Source organism: Rhinichthys klamathensis, unplaced genomic scaffold (genome assembly GCF_029890125.1).
Source record: "Rhinichthys klamathensis goyatoka isolate OS25496 unplaced genomic scaffold, OSU_Roscu_1.1 h1tg000776l_1, whole genome shotgun sequence".
In the NCBI taxonomy this organism is placed as follows: domain Eukaryota; kingdom Metazoa; phylum Chordata; class Actinopteri; order Cypriniformes; family Leuciscidae; genus Rhinichthys; species Rhinichthys klamathensis.
In genome coordinates, this window is record NW_026607175.1 from 547,454 (window position 1) to 565,321 (window position 17,868).

Consider the following 17,868-nt stretch of genomic DNA (forward strand, 5'->3'; position numbering starts at 1 on the left):
CTTTAGACAGACAGAAATGCCATTTCATTTCATCCCTCAAACCCTGAGTATTTGTTTACTTACATGTGTAAGACCACTTCACTGAAGCCAAATAAATAAATTACGTTTTAAAGGATAGTGTTTATTCATTTTGCTATCACTTTTACATCATGACACTTTTACATATCACTTTAATTCATGTTGTAATCTATTATTTTAATCTTTCAGTCGTGACTCTCATCTGGTGCAAAGCAGATTCAAAACAAATCTGCTGAAGAAGTTTCAGTGTGTGTATGAAGGAACAGCAAAGCAGGAAAACCCAACACTCCTGAATGAGATCTACACAGATCTCTACATCACAGAGAGTGGAAGTGGAGAGGTCAATAATGAACATGAGGTGAGACAGATTGAGACACAATCCAGGAGAGTAGAAAAAGAGGACACACCGATCAAATGCAGTGACATCTTTAGACCTTTACCTGGACAAGACAAACCCATCAGAACTGTCCTGACAAAGGGAGTCGCTGGCATTGGAAAAACAGTCTCTGTGCAGAAGTTCATTGTGGACTGGGCTGAAGGATCAGAGAATCAGGACGTCCAGCTCATATTTCCACTTCCATTCAGAGAGATCAACTTGATGAAGGACAAAACACTCAGTCTTTCAGATCTTCTTCATCGCTTTTTCCCTCAAACAAAAGAAATATCCAGTGATGAATATAAAGTGTTGTTCATCTTTGATGGTCTGGATGAGTGTCGTCTGTCTCTGAACTTTAAGAGCAAAGTGAAACTGTGTGATATATCTGAATCCGCCTCAGTGGACGAGCTGCTGATGAACCTCATTGTGGGGAATCTGCTTCCCTCGTCTCTCATCTGGATCACCTCCAGACCAGCAGCAGCGGATCTCGTCCCCTCTGAGTGTGTCCATCGAGTGACTGAGGTACGAGGCTTCAGTGACACACAGAAGCAGGAATACTTCAGAAAGAGAATCAGGGATCAGAGTCTGGCCGACAGGATCATCTCACACCTGAAGTCCTCAAGGAGCCTCCACATCATGTGCCACATCCCAGTGTTCTGCTGGATCTCAGCCACTGTTCTAGAGAAGATGTGGAGTGAAGCAGAGAGAGGAGAGATTCCCAAGACTCTCACTCAAATGTACACACACTTCCTGATCATTCAGACCAACATCAAACATGATAAGGACTATGAGAAGAGAGTGAAAGATGAAGACATGATCCTCAAACTGGGGAAACTGGCTTTCCGGCAGCTTGTGAAAGGCAACCTGATCTTCTATGAGGAAGACCTGAGAGAGTGTGGCATTGATGTGGCAGAAGCATCAGTGTACTCAGGATTGTGCACTCAGATCTTCAGAGAGGAGTTGGGCTTGTATCAGGGGAAAGTCTTCTGCTTTGTTCATCTGAGCATCCAGGAACATCTAGCAGCTCTATATGCACACATTTACTGTACAAACGAGAACATAAATGTATTCAAACAAAGTCTGTTGTCTAAGGTTTTAAACCAGATGAAATCTCATTCATTATCTGAGCTGCATCAGAGAGCTGTGGACGAGGCTTTACAGAGTAAGAATGGACATCTGGACCTTTTCCTGCGTTTCCTTCTGGGTCTCTCAATGGAGTCCAGTCAGACTCTCTTACGAGAACTACTGACACAGACTGGAAGCTGCTCCTACAACAAAGAGGAAACAGTTCAGCTCATCAAACAGAAGATCAGGAAGACTCGCTCTCCAGAGAGATCCATCAATCTGTTCCACTGTCTGAATGAACTGGGTGATGATTCACTGATGCAGGAGATCCAACGTTATCTGAGATCTGGAAGAATAAAAGAAATCAAACTCTCCTCTTCACAGTGGTCAGCTCTGGTTTATGTGTTGCTGACATCAGAGCAGAAGATGGATGATCTTGATCTAAAAAAGTTTATTGGAGGACAAAATACAGCAGATGAAGTTCTTCAGAAGCTGCTGCCTGTGGTTAAAGAATCCAGATCAGTTCAGTGAGTCACACTGACAACAATCATTACACTGATAAAACATGATCACATTTATGATTTTAGCAGGAGCTTTCTGACCAAAGCAACAAAAGTGGTACATTTTCTGGTACATGTGAGACACACTTACTAAAGCAGCTGAGGAGTGTGTGTGTGTGTGTGTGTGTGTGTGTGTGTGTGTGTGTGTGTGTGTGTGTGTGTGTGTGTGTGTGTGTGTGTGTGTGTGTGTGTGAGAGAGAGAGAGATGGATTATTGTAGAGGTCAGTATGTGAGACGTGATGAAGGACTGAATGTGACAGAGATCAAAACTGACAGCAAACAGCAACAGTGTCCTTAACAGTGTCTTTTTATATTGATGCTGTTTGTCCTCTAATGATGTTTATGTGAATGTTTTACTGCCTCTAGAAATCACATTTGTAGTTTTTATCCTATGTTTGCAGCTAGTATCAGTTCACCATGTATCTTTAATCTCTATAGGTTGAGTTATTGTGGTGTTACAGATGAGGGTTGGGCTACTCTGGCTTCAGCTCTGAGATCAAACCCCTCACACCTGAGAGAACTGACTCTGTCTGACAATAAACTAGGAGACAGAGGAGTGAAGCTGCTCTCTGATGGACTGAAGGACCCTCACTGTAAACTGGAGATACTGGGGTAAGATTGCATAAATGTGTCAACATCCTCCATTTTCTTCATATGGTCAATAATGAACAAATGAAACAAAAACAAGATAAAAAATTGACTGGTAGATAATTTTGTTTTTTAATCTTCATTAGATTGTTTCCAAAGTTTTAAGAATTGTTATTACTAATACTTATATGTAATGGATAAACCGTGGCTAGCTGTGCATTCAGGCGATACCCTTCTGTTTCAGTCCTGATCACCCTGTCAGGTTTATTCTGTGATGAGAACCGTTTGAATATATATTATCCTGCTTATTTAAGACACATAAGTAAATAATTGGATACAAAGTATTGATTTGAGTTTAAATATAATATTATCAGGAAACTCAATGCTTCTGCAAAATAAAAATGTTCCTAGCAAGCAGATTTGAACCAACACAAATGAATAAGCTCAAACAAGACGACCATTTATGGGATAATATAGAGTCATGACACTTATTACACGGCTTTTCACTAAATTAATAATTTTGTGGACATTAAATATTTATTTGAGTTGAAACTGTTTCAAAATCTTACATGGGGCTGCACGATTAATCGAAATGAAACCACACGCGATTTGGCAAAGCCTGCGATTATTTTTATGAGCAGCTTTTCAGTGACGTACGGCTCTGTAATCAGTAGTAAATGCTGCTCCATCTGAAGGCCAGAGGGCGTCACACACACACACACACACACACACACACACACACACACACACACACACACACACACACACACACACACACACACACACACACACACACACACACACAACACACTCATGCATCATATCCATCTGAACAACAGAGGGCATCTCACACACACACGCCAAATATTCCCCGCCGCAAAAGTGGACAACACACATCATTCCAGGAAATCCCTATGGGCATCATACTGTCGCTGTAGCTGAATAAACAGAAGATTGAAACGCTTTGATTGATTTTAATGACTGATTAATGAAAGTTGCGATCGAATTTTACCTCCGACGAAACTCTGGCAGTGTCAGAAGATTTGTCTCTCAGTCCTGCAGTGATTCTCTTACGACGACCGTCAAATTGTCTTCGTTTTTCAAGACTAGCCATGACCAAAATGAACGTTAGAGATTTCTTTGTAGCCATCAGTTCAATCCCGCGTGTAATGCAGCTCACATCGCCGAACGTGTCATTGATTGATGATGTAAAACTCTGGATGAGTTTTCTTGCACGCGTCCGTTTTTAACGCGTCTTGACTGCCGTACAGTCTGACATCAATGACAACTGAGATCTCACAGTGTGACATGGCTTATAGCGAGGATCATGTTCGTACAGTCTGACAAGCAACAGTCGTAAAGGACGATAATAAATCACACAGTGTGCACCGGCTTATATAACCGATGACTGAGATGCAAAATGGCACCGGTTGTGTTAGTAAGAAACAAGACAGAACGAGTCCATGGTGTGATTCAAGAGACATGAAAGAAGCGCTGGCTTCAGATACTGGGATGAGCGGTGTAAAGCCCCGGTCACACTGCACTATTCCTTCCATTGACTTCCATTTATTCCATTTAGACCAGAAAAGTTTCGCATTTCGCTGCGTTCCAAACTTCAAGTTTGGTGAACTCTGACCTGCAAATTTGCATCAGGTGAAGACGTGTGACCAGTAGAAGATGGAAGTGTAAGGGCCACACAAAAGTATCCAGTGTGTGTCTGAAGGTTTCCTGCGCGTTCTGTCTTTTCCATCTCAATTGTGCCTAACACTGGTGTTATTGCAGTGAAAGGTCTTTAATTTCAGTGAAATGGCGATTCATTATTGTTCTTTGTTCTAATACCATGAAATATGCTGCACCATACCTGCTAATATTTCATATGGTATTTTATCTGTAGCCCTTTATAACTGCATAAATATGTAAGTGCATAAAGAGAAAATCTAGAATTTTGCCTAATGTGTCTCATGCTCCATCTAACCCGGATTCTAGTATATAGTTATACTTAACCCTGGACACAGATTTTCAGTTTAACCCTCGGGGGTCGGCGGTCGCGCCAGCGATACCAGCTCGCTTTTTTTTTCTTATCAGTGCAAAAGAGACTCTAAATACTCTGTTGATTTTGATCTTACATACAAGTGTTGTACATCATTAGATCCTGTTAAGTGCCTATTTTTTGTGGATTTGTTTTTCACAATAAAAACAAAGTGTTGTGCTTTTCGCCAAATAAAGAAAAAAAGAAAAAAAACATGATGCGAGTTCTGTGTTCTCTCTGTCAGTGAAGTCCATTCTGAAACGCGTCCGAAAATGAACTGTAACTCAGCGAATACTCAGTCACACAGGAATACAGGCACACAGGCATGAAGCTTGAATTCTCGTCTTTTAAATGAAGTAATTTATATTAAAAAAAAACAAATATTCTCAGTTTATGTAATCTGTATGAAAAGAGAGAGATGTCAGTCCTTTTCTTTTCAGCTCATTATAGCTCATTAACCCTCTGGGGTCTGAGGTGTTTTCTGGGCCCTGGAGGTGTTCTGACATGCTCTGACATTTGTGCTTTTTTCTGATACTTGTGACATTTTCATGGCTAGAGTCTGATTACACTGTATTCAGCACAAACTCTGCTTCAATAATATGTCAGCAGCATGTATGTAAAAGTTTTTAGTTTTGAGATAATGCTGTTTATGCGTGGTTTGTGAAAAAACTAAAAAACATTGTCACTGAAATAAGGTCATGAAACCCATACTGATTATTTCTTCACAAGACTTTTGAAAATTGTATCACATAGCCTAGACTATTTGCTTCAAAACTATGTGAAAATCATCCTGATTACACATTTAGATAAGTCAATAAAGTCTTTTAAAATTTGTATGACGTGTTTTGTGTAAGAAAGCTTTATGCGGGGAGGCGTTAACCAACCATTAATATTGATGGGTTTCACACCTGAGAAAGACAAAGACCCTCCCATAATGGCCCTATTAGGTGCTATCAGGCCCTATCATTATGAGGAGCCTTGCACAAAGAATGAGATTTAAAAAAGAATGGCTTTTAGATTGTTTGGATTTATTTACAACACAACATAATCCAAAGATACACAACAAAGGACAAATCTAAAGACAGAGGCTTGAACAGTCACACAACTTTGTGCCATTCCTGAAACATAGTACATACCCGTCATTTCCAAGGTGTTTGATTTTTCATTTTATCATGTTCATGTACAGAGTCTCCTGTGAATGTTGAAGTCAGCAGGACTCATCAGTGGGGCATCTGGTCCCTGTAAAAAAAATAATAAAAAAATAAACACATGTGAACATGCTGATATCAAGAGAAACTATAGGGCTGCACGATTTTGGGAATACATTTTAGATTTTTCTGGTTAAAATTATTATGAAATATATATAAAAACACCAAGTTTGTTGTGCATTGTTATAGCCTATGTATAGGGGTGCATAAAATAATAACAGATAGATAGCAGGCAGCCTATATATCGTTAAAAAGGAACACTTCAGTAACACTACACTAGACAAAAATATATGGATTATCATATGTTACTTCAAACGTTTCCATTCGTTATGAAATGAGATTGGAGAAAAACATGAAGCCTAATGTTTGGCGTGTTTTGCTTTTCAAACCCACAGCGCGAGTGACTCAAACTCAGCGCGTGCAGAGAACATTTACTGAAGCGATCGAGCCGCTCCAAACTATGAAACATTATTGTTACATTATACATATCTACGTGTGAGCAGATATCCACAAACACAGTATTTAACAGTAAACACGGGTCTAAACATTATAATATTCACCATTGAAGAATAAGCCTACTTTATATCATGCTGTGTTTAATTATCGAAGATAAAAACATTCTTGTGTGTACATGTATATTCACTCCAATCTCATTTCATAACATTTTAGTCTGGCACCAGTTTAACTAGTAGCTACAATGTAATATACAACCATAAGACGCTTATTATCTGTCTTACCTTAAAAATCGTTCTCATAATCTAATCTTGTTCTTCTAATTCTTCTGAGGCAAATCCAAGGTGCACAGACCAAACACTTCCAAACTCGACGAAAAGCAGAGCAGGACTGAAGTCGCTGAATCTTTGTTTAGAGGTGATGAGGGCGTTGCGTTCCTTCATGTGGATCATTTGAATTTGAACAGCTTGCGCTGGTGTGGGCGTGGTCACATTAGATTTAATGAGCTCGGGCTGAAGAAACTGTACATGTCGTTGCTTTCATATGGATTACTTAAACAGAGAATATTTGTTTTTGGTATGATTTACATCATTTAAAAATGGAGACTTAAAGCTTTGTAAAGACAAAACTCTCACGTGTGGGTGGCAAGTATTTGCTGAGTTAAAGATCATTTTCTGTCGCGTTTCAGAATGAACTTCACATTGAGAGAGATGACAAAACGCGCATCATGTTTATTTTCTTCATTTTACGAAAAACACAACATTTAGTTTTTATTATTAGTGCACACAAATAAAAGTAGACATTTAACAGTTTCGAATGATGTATAACACTGTCAGCGAGCCGCCGTATCCAAGCACCAAGGGCGTGCACGTCGCGCCCACACAGTCCACACTCAGTTTCTCGAGCCCACGCAGTGTGGCGATCAGAACCCGGAGGCCATTCGGCCCCTAGCTGTACATATATAAAGCATGGGAAGCTATCCCAGGGCTTTCAGAATGGGTGCTAAGCACAATAAGGCAGGGCTATTCGCTACAGTTCGTTCGCCGGCTTTTGAGCACGGACCGCGACTACAGTGAATACGGAAGTAGCACATCTACTCCGCGCAGAAATAGCGAAGCTTCTGTGCAAAAGGGCTGTAGAACTGGTACCGCCTTCTCTGAGCGAGTCAGGCTTTACAGCCGTTATTTTCTCATACCCAAGAAGGACGGCGCCCTCAGACCCATCTTAGATCTGAGACATTTGAACAAAGTGCTAATGAAAAGGCCGTTCAAAATGCTTACAACCAGAAAAATCCTCGCGCACATTCGCCCGAGGGACTGGTTTATTTCTCTCGATCTGAAAGATGCCTATTTTCAGATTCAGATAATACCCCGTCACAGGCCATTCTTGAGATTTGCCTTCGATGGTCAGGTATATCAATACACCGTCCTGCCGTTCGGCCTGTCTCTAGCACCCCGTACGTTACAAAGTGCATGGACGCAGCTCTCGCCCCCTTGAGAAATCAGGGCTTGCGAATTATGAACTATCTGGACGACTGGCTGATCTTGGCACAGTCAGAGATAGAACTACTATCTCACAGAACTGTGCTCCTCAGTCACTTGGAAAGCTTGGGTCTCACGGTCAACTGGACCAAGAGCTCATTACTGCCCAGTCAGTCAATTTCCTCTCTAGGAATAGAACTGGACTCTGTGGCCATGACGTCTCGTTTATCGACACAGCGCGCGCGCTGTGTTCGACATCTAGCCGCGTCTTTCCAGAAGGGTAGCATCATCCCTCTGAAAATATTCTAGAGGATGCTGGGCTGTATGGCCTCAGCTGCAGCAGTGCTTCAGCTGGGCTTACTGCGCATGCGCCCGCTTCAACGCTGGCTGAACGCTCGAGGGTCTTGCCGAGCTTGGGCCTCTGGCTGCGAATAAATCAGAGTGACTCAGACCTGCATCTTAGCTCTGCAGCCCTGGTTAGCGGCCGACTGCTATCAGCGAGAAGTGATGATGGGAGCTGTCTCATATCGAAAGATCATCTCGACAGATGCGTCCAACTCAGGTTGGGGGCGCTCTCTTCGAGGGCAGACCGGCCTTGGGCCTATGGTCAGACCAGGAGAAGCTCCTTCACATAAATTGTCTGGAAATGATGGCGGCCGAGAATGCGCTGAAGCACTTCCTCCCGTTCATACAGGACCACCATGTTCTAATTTCATTTTCGTCGCAAAAAAAGTCACATATATCTTAGCAGAAAGTTGGAAAATGTTGCGTTTGCTTCACACAAGAGCAGCCATTCCCCCTGTTGCCATGGGAACGTTATGAAGTGACGTAATTACGCGACGTGAACATCATCGAAAGGCTGTAAAACAGGAGCACACTTTATTTTTTAAATATTTCATTTATTCATTTTTACTGAAGTTGTAGCATATTCCTCTAGTAAAGCTACAGAACTTGTTTGACTCATCAATGTTTTGTAAGTTTGATGTGTTTATTAAGGTCTTGTAACGCTTTGTGTCGGGAAGAAAAATAGGGATAGCTCACAGCTGAAGTTATTGCAGAGGCCAGACAGACTCACGGAGGCGATTGGCATCTCACAACTCGCACTTTATTCCCAAATCGAACTCGTATAACCTTCTTTCACACGTTCTACCATCCACATCGTTACTTAATAAACAAAATAAGATAAAAGAAGTTGCATCAAACAGAATATATATATATATATATATATATATATATATATATATATATATATATATATATATATAAATATAGCTGCGAGCAGCGATTACGGGCCCAAGCCGGTGGCACCGCCACCCCGGTGCCTTTAGTTACCTAAAGGCACCGGGGTGGCGGTGCCGCCGGCTTTGGCCCTTCATCGCTGCTCGCAGCTATATTTATATATATACACTACCGTTCAAAAGTTTGGGGTCAGTGAGAATTTAATTTTTATTTTTTGGAGGAAAGAAATCAATACTTTTATTTATCAAGGAATAATTAATTTGATCGAAAGTGACAGTAAAAACATTTATAATGTTACAAAAGTCTTTTGAACTTCCTATTCATCAAAGAATCCTAAAAAAAACAAAAAAAAAACTGTACAACTGACAGACCAACAACTGTTTCAACATTGATAATAATAATAAATGTTTCTTGAGCATCAAATCATCATATTATACTGATTTGTGAAGGATCATTTGACACTGAAGACACTGACACTGGTGATGCTGAAAATTCAGCTTTGATCACAGGAATAAATTACACTTTACTATATATTCACACAGAAAACAGCTGATTTACACTGGAATAATATTTAATACTATAACTGATTTTTGTTGTATTTTTAATCAAATAAGCGCAGCCATGGTTAGCAGAAGAGAATTCTGTTAAAAGTATTTAAAATCGTACCGACCCCAAACTTTTGAACGGTAGTGTATATATATATATATATATAAACAACCCGGTGGCACCACCACCCCGGTGCCTTTAGGGTTACTGTGCATGACGGGCAATAACGTAACCCTGTTTTGACTGTTGAGAAGATGTGTGCTGTAGAGCTTGCATTGGTGTGGGCTCTGCAAAAGTGTGCATTGAGGGCACATATCAACCACAAAGTATGCGTGAGCAACCTTCTGAAACTTAAAATGAAAAATGAGACACTCTACGGCCTCATGGACGTAATGGACACATGAAATAAGTACACAAGATTGAAAGTTATATGAAGTGTGCCATTTTGTTTAAAGCTTTGTTCAATTTATATTGTTTATCCATTTGTTGTGTCAAATGATTAAGTATTATTTAAACTTTTAAATAACTATTAATGTTTTTTAATACTCATCCATTATACAACTAACTTTTTTTTTTCATAGACCAAACACAACATAATTCTGGTTTATAGTATATTCGTGTTCGAATGTGTCATGCTCCTCGTACGTTCAGGAAAAATACGAAGTACGAGCACAGTGCTTTCCATCTTGAGACTCAGCGGGGAGCGCGCTCTGGACTACCACGAAGTGCTGAAGGCACCTGCGAAGTTTTGGCATTCTACCAGCTATATATATATATATATATATATATATATATATTTTTTTTTTTAATATTCATATAACCCATATCTTTTAAATGTATTGTTTGCTTTAAATTAAATTAAGATTGTAGTTTGGTAATTGAACCTTAATGAATTTAAAATGAATGTGCTATATTTCAGATCAATATATTTGTTTTCCTACACAACAGAGAAATCCCCCTCCCCTCCCCACACAGACACACACAGACACACACACAGACACACACACACACACACACACACACACACACACACACCCACACCCACTCACACACACAAACACAGAATGGCAGGGTCCACTCTCTCTGTCAGAGAGAGACAGAGAGAGACAAATCCACATTCAAACCACAATATCTGACTTTCTGTTGGTCGGAGCTAATAACTGTAAATTAGAAAGTTGTTTGGTTTGACGAGAACAATATACACTCCAAGTTTTGTAACTGTCGGTAAAACTTACTAAGTTATAACACACTTTGTGTGTCCTTTTTTAGTCATAAAATTCATTTCCTCGCCACGTCCAAACCGTTCGAGATATCAAAAATCCGTCCGCAATTTAGCATCCTCAATGTCTTGAGTTCATGCACACCGTGTTTGGTGGTGATTGAATGAATTTCCTAGGAGGAGTACATCAAATTACAAAGCTTGCGTTTACCAAACAACCCATAATAGCCGACTTCCTGTTGGGCTGGCTTAAAACTTAGAGCACGAAAGTTGTTCGGCCTGATTAGATCTATATGTGTACCGAGTTTCATATTATTACATGCAAGTGTGTTTGATTTATGGACCAAGTTAATTTAATTAATAAACTAATTATATAAAACTATTTTCAATGCACTACAATTAAACTGGTTATATGCCTTTATTAATAAAACTTATTAAAAAAATACAAGACGTAAGACATTTATTTTCCTTTTTAATGCAGGCCAAACCAGACAGCAGTGAAATGGTTAATCTAGCCCCCCTCCCCCTACAAACACACACACAGACAGGCACAGACACAGAGACGTAGGCTTATGGCAAGCCGTTTAACATTTAATCATTTAAACCTACTAGTCTCTATTTTCATGCTACTAGTGCTTATTTGGTAACACTTTACAATAAGGTTCATTAGTTAACTACCTTAGTTAACATGAACTACGAATGAACAATACTTCTTCAGCATTTATACGTATTCAAAAGAATATCTAAAGAATAAGCACTAGTATCTAAAGAATAGGCACTAGTACTAAAGAATAAGCACTAGTCGCTAATGAATAAGTACTAGTACTTAATGGAATAGATACTAGTATCTAAAAAATAAGTACTAGTAGCATGAAAATAGAGACTAGTAGGTTAAAATGATTAAATGTTAAAACGGCTTGCCATATTGGCTCAGAGAGAGAGAGAGAGAGAGAAAATGACCATATTCAAACCAAAATATCTGACTTCCTGTTGGTCGGAGCTAATGACTGTAAATTAGAAAGTTGTCCGGCTTGATCTGATCAATATGCGTGCCAAGTTTTATGATTGTAGGTAAAACTATAAAACTAACACCCCCACTTTTGTCAAAAGGTGGCGCTACTGAGCCCCTGCACCACGCACGTTTCTAAAACTTTGCACATGTCTACTGACTAATAAATGTGATGTGTCTGTCGAGTTTCATACAATTTCAAGTATGTTAAGAGTCTCAAAAGCATCAAAATAGAATATTAAAGTTTGATGCATTGCCACGGCAACAGTATCTAAGATATCAATAATCCTTTCACAGGTCTACATCTGCTGTGTGTTTACATTATACACATAAAGTTTGAAGCAAATCGGGTAAAAATAAGAGGGTGATTTCAAAGCATTTTGAAAGTGACACACTTCCTGCTGCCAGTTGGTGGCGCTATAACTTTGACTCACAATAGTCACATCCATGTGATCGGCCTCTTACAGCGAACACACTGCTGAAGTTTCACACTGCTGAAGTTCCCCCCCCCCCCCCCCCTTCTCTCATCGTGAATCATGTGCTATCTGTGGTCTGCTTAGTCATCAGCTTGAACAACGGATTCAGTTTAGACATAATTTCCATTTTATGAACATAAACATTTTTACACAGATTTCAATCAAGCCATCTTTTGAATTAAACACATACGAGCATAATGATAGGAAACACGACACTTTCATTCCAGTATCTCTAATATTTAAAACAATTACATGACTTAGATGTGATCTAAGCAGAATAGACACATACAGGGGTTGTAAACACAATATATAATTATGTTATGTTACATGATTTTGATTATGGGTCAGTCAAGAATTGTTCTGGGATGAGTTTTATGGAGTTTGATATGGAGGAAAGTCCTTATGTGTGTGTGTGTGTGTGTGTGTGTGTGGGTATCCTTATGGTCAACATCTGTCGCATTCGTGGTGTGTACCACGTGAGGGTTTAGTTGCAAATGGTTGTCTTCAAGACAAAGGGTAGTTTTCTCTGGACATCCACATGGAGACGTACTAATTGATGAGGGGAAAACTAGCTCGGGACCCTGAATGGTTCAGTCTGTTTAGTCGCAGGGGTCAGGTGACTTCTTGTTAGGGCCTCTTGTTTCACCATTTCTGAACAGATCTGTTCTTGCCAAATTATAAAACATTGACAACGTCCTTCCTTTAGTTAAATAACAAAGGGTCTCTTGACTCCAGTGCCTGGGGTGATCTGGAATATGCAGCCCCTTGTGTTTGATTATGTACGAACGCTTCACTCGTGTGGGTTGCATTCTCGTTGTCGCTACAGCTACTACTAACACCTTAAATGATCCCAGAAAATTTTGGAAGGCTATAAAATTACTTTCTCCAAACAAATATAGTATTAATGTTCCTCCTTCTATTATGAAAGAGTCTGTAGTAGTCCATGACAAGCTGGAGATATTGAACCATTTTAATGAGCATTTTATTCAGTCTGGTTCTTTGTTTGACACTGCTTGTCCTTATACTGTCACATCTTGTAGAGATGTACCCGTCTCTACAAGTGTCTTCAATCTCACTCCATTCTTAGTGGCCGACGTTCAAAAAGCCCTAAAAGGACTGGTTCCTGAAAACCCCCCAGGACCTGATCTTATAGAGCTCTATTTCTTAAAAATAGCTGCTGATTGTGTAGCACAGCCTCTAACGTATCTTTTTAACCTTACTTTAGAGAGCAACACTATTCCCAAAATATGGAAATCTGCATTTGTTTGTCCATTATTGAAAGGGGGTGATCCGTCAAACTTAAATAATTACAGGCCAATTTCTAATTTGTCTGTTTTGGCCAAAACACTTGAATCCCTGGTGAGTGATCAGATGAAAGACTTCTTGCATGTACAGGACATTTTATCCCCAGTTCAGTCAGGTTTTAGAAAAAAACATAGTACCATCACAGCTGCAATGAAGGTGATAAATGACATCTCTGTTGCTCGTGACAAGAAGCAGCACTGTGCATCACTTTTTATTGATTTGTCAAAAGCTTTTGACACGGTTGATCATGATGTTTTAAAGATTAGGCTTCTTAATTCGGCGTTTTCAAAGAAAACTGTCTCTTGGTTCTCAAACTATCTTAGTGACAGATACAAATACAAACAATACTTTATTGATTATAAGCCTATGACTAACACACATAAAACTAATATAACACAAACACACGCACACGCATTCATACAAGTTGAAGAAAGACAGAGAGTGAGGAAGAATGAGTTTTAGGAGTTAGATGGTGAGATCCCAAGTTTCTATGCACTTAAAAGACATGACCTGAATGAACCATCAATAATTAATTTCACCCTTTTATCGTTTCTTAGGCGGGTAACTCAATTTGATATTAAAATGCACCTGCAGTTTCAGCTAAAAGTCTGAAGGTACTTGCTTGTCCTTGCGTTGCTTTTGGGGATTCCCTTTTGTCGGTGTGAAGGTGTTCCCCGGGTCCGTGGTTTGGCTGGCGGTCTCCTCGTGCTTGATAGATCTTGGGCAGCCAGTCACGTGGTGTGCTGGCGCGGATGAATGAAAGTCTTCGAAGTTGGAAGCTGGTTTTGCAGTTGAAACGTTAAAACGAAACTTTGCAGCAAAACTTAACTTAGAACTGAGACTTTTAACGGAAAAGAAAACAAACTAAGAAAAGAAAGAAAAGTGTGACGAGGAGATGGCTTGAATTAAATCTGTTTTAACCCATATCTTGATTTGGGTCATTTGTCTCTGCGTCTACATGGTTACTATAACCATCGTCGGCTCCACCCGGCTTGTTGTTCTATTCTTCTAGCGCAATATTCTTCTTCACAGCATTTTTTTAGTTCTGTCTGGGTCTAAGGTTTTAAACTCCAATGTTTTGTCCCGCCTCTTGGAGGAATTTGGAATTCGGACAATAAGATACTATATGGTTATTTGAGAAGGGGGTCTTTTCTAATCCCCCCCCCCCCCTTCTCTCATCGTGAATCATGTGCTATCTGTGGTCTGCTTAGTCATCAGCTTGAACAACGGATTCAGTTTAGACATAATTTCTATTTTAAGAACATAAACATTTTTACACAGATTTCAATCAAGCCATCTTTTGAATTAAACACATACGAGCATAATGATAGGAAACACGACACTTTCATTCCAGTATCTCTAATATTTAAAACAATTACATGACTTAGATGTGCCTCTTGTTTCACCATTTCTGAACAGATCTGTTCTTGCCAAATTATAAAACATTGACAACGTCCTTCCTTTAGTTAAACAACAAAGGGTCTCTTGACTCCAGTGCCTGGGGTGATCTTGAATATGCAGCCCCTTGTGTTTGATTATGTACGAACGCTTCACTCGTGTGGGTTGCATTCTCGTTGTCGCTACAAGTCCGATCAGACAATACCGCCACTGTAGCGTACATCAACCATCAAGGTGGTCTACTCTCCCGCCGTATCTCGTAACTCGCCCGCCACCTCCTCATATGGAGTCAGAAGCATCTGAGGTCGCTTCGTGCCATTTATATCCCCGGAGCCCTGAACTGTGCAGCCGACGAGCTCTCACGGCTTCAGCCCCTCCCGGGAGATTGGCGACTCCATCCCCAGTCGGTTTAGCTGATTTGGGACCAGTTCGGGGACGCACAGATAGATCTGTTTGCCTCTCACGACTCGTCCCATTGCGCCCTGTATTATTCCCTGACCGAGGGCACGCTCGGCACGGATGCACTGGCGCACAGCTGGCCGCGGGGCCGCAAATATGCGTTTTCCCCAGTGAGCCTTCTTGCGCAATTCCTGCGCAAGGTCAGGGAGGACGAGGAGCAGGTCCCTCTGGTCGCGCCGTACTGGCCCACCCGGACCTGGTTCTCCGAACTCATACTCCTCGCGACAGCACCTCCTTGGCCGATTCCCCTGAGCAAGGACCTCCTCTCTCAGGGACGGGGCACCCTATGGCACCCTCGTCCCGATCTTTGGAACCTCCACGTGTGGCTCCTGGACGGGACGAGGCAGGTTTGAGTACCCTACCACCAGCGGTGGTGGCTACCATCACTTCCGCTAGAGCGTCGTCCACGAGACACGTCTACGCGTTGAAGTGGAACCTCTTCGTCAACTGGTGCTCTTCTCACCGAGAAGACCCCCGGAGATGTTTGATCAGTGTCGTGCTTTCCTTCCTTCAAGATGGGTTGGAGCGAAGGCTGTCTCCCTCCACCCTCAAGGTCTATGTCGCCGCTATTGCCGCACAGCATGATCGTATAGAAGGTAAGTCTGTGGGGAAACACGACCTGATCATCAGGTTCCTGAGAGGAGCAAGGAGACTGTATCCTCCTCGTCCTCCTCTCGTACCCTCTTGGGACCTCGCAGTGGTCTTAACTGCCCTGCGCAGTGCTCCCTTTGAGCCTTTGCAGTCGGTCGAGCTTAACTTCCTGTCAATGAAGACAGCGCTTCTGACTGCATTGGCCTCCATCAAGAGGGTAGGGGACCTGCACGCATTCTCCGTTGACGAAGTGTGCCTGGAATTCGGGCCGGCTTACTCTCACGTGATCCTGAGACCCCGGCCTGGATATGTGCCCAAGGTTCCTACTACTCCCTTCCGGGACCAGGTGGTGAACCTGCAAGCGCTGCCCCCGGAGGAGGCAGACCCAGCCTTGGCACTGCTCTGTCCAGTACGTGCTCTTCGCATCTATGTAGACAGAATGCAGTGTTTCAGGACCTCAGACCAGCTCTTTGTCTGTTATGGTGGGAAGCTGAAGGGAAAGGCTCTCTCCAAGCAAAGGTTGTCTCACTGGATAGTGGACGCCATTGCTTTGGCATACCAGCAGCAAGGTCGACCGTGCCCCCCTTGGTGTGACCGCCCACTCCACCCGGAGTGTGGCGTCCTCTTGGGCTTTAGCGCATGGCGCCTCGCTAACAGAGATCTGCAGAGCTGCAGGCTGGGCGACACCTAACACATTCGCCAGATTCTACAATCTCCGAGTGGAGCCAGTCTCCTCCCATGTACTGTCTTTTTCAAGCTAACATGGGAGCCGTTCAGGTGTCTTCGCTTGCTCGCCATTCCACTCCACGGCCTGGATACGTGCGATATTTCCTCAGGTGAGCCTTCCTCTCTGAAGCCCTGAGTTCCTCCAGCACTGTTGACGCTGGCGCCAGTGTCTATTGCCTGTGCGTCGGCTAGGTGCCTCCGTGTGCATGGTTCCTCCTCTGAGTAACCCCCACATGTGTATTTTCACTGTAAGCCTCTTTGAGCATCTGTCTTTCCCTCGGCAAGCCACCTTGCCACCCCTGGGGTTGAAATATTCCACCTGCGGCTGGACACCCCAGTGATTCCCCATATGCATCCCTCGGGTCATATGTGTATTCTTAAGTCCCCCCCTCTGGGTTGGCAGTAATTGCATATTCCCCCAAAATCTGGGATATGCTCCCCAGTGTACCTTGGTATTCCTGTGCTAAATAGGAGTCCTTCGTCCGTGCTAGTCTCACGACAGGGATCTCAGATTTACGCAGGGCACTGGAAGACAGCTGAGAAGGTGGCGTGATTAGACTGGTATCCCCATTCGTCGTCATCCGACGGAACTCGGAGTGACAACGAAAGGGAACGTCTCGGTTACGGATGTAACCCTCGTTCCCTGAGTAGGGAACGGAGACGTTCCGTCTTCCTGCCACTTCCGCTATACCGCGGGGATCGCCTGAGCTCAGTCTTGGCTCCTCAGCGAAGAAACATGCCTATTTGCTGACAGCGTTCTCCTTAAATACCCACGAGGTGAGGTGGAGTTACGCTAAGCAAATTCCGCAGACCCATGGCATTTCTTTGCCATTGGCTCGTTTTTGTATACTCGAAGTCGATAGGCTTTCTAAGCGAAACCCTCATTCGTCGTCATCCGACAGAACGTCTCGGTTACGGATGTAACCGAGACGTTTTCTGTCCCACATGTCAGTACTGTGCTGGGTAAAAAGGCCTTTGTTTATTCTGCTCCCTTTACATGGAATTTGCTGCAGAACAACTTAAAACTTAGTAAATTGATTCCTTTGAGTGTTTTTAAATTGAGAATGACATGCTTTGAGTCCCTTACATGTCAATGCTTTAATTGATATTTCATTGTAAGTG

The 17,868-nt window shown here is 42.0% G+C and overlaps 1 protein-coding gene across 1 annotated transcript in view; it reads left to right on the forward strand.

Annotated features, from left to right (window-relative positions):
* LOC130077755 (NACHT, LRR and PYD domains-containing protein 12-like) overlaps window positions 1-17,868 on the forward strand; it is a 415,411-nt gene that overhangs the window by 120,569 nt on the left and 276,974 nt on the right. Inside the window, exon 7 of the mRNA XM_056243090.1 lies at window positions 2,458-2,631. Within this exon, the coding sequence (XP_056099065.1) occupies window positions 2,458-2,631 (174 nt within the window). The remainder of the gene's footprint in view (window positions 1-2,457; window positions 2,632-17,868) is intronic.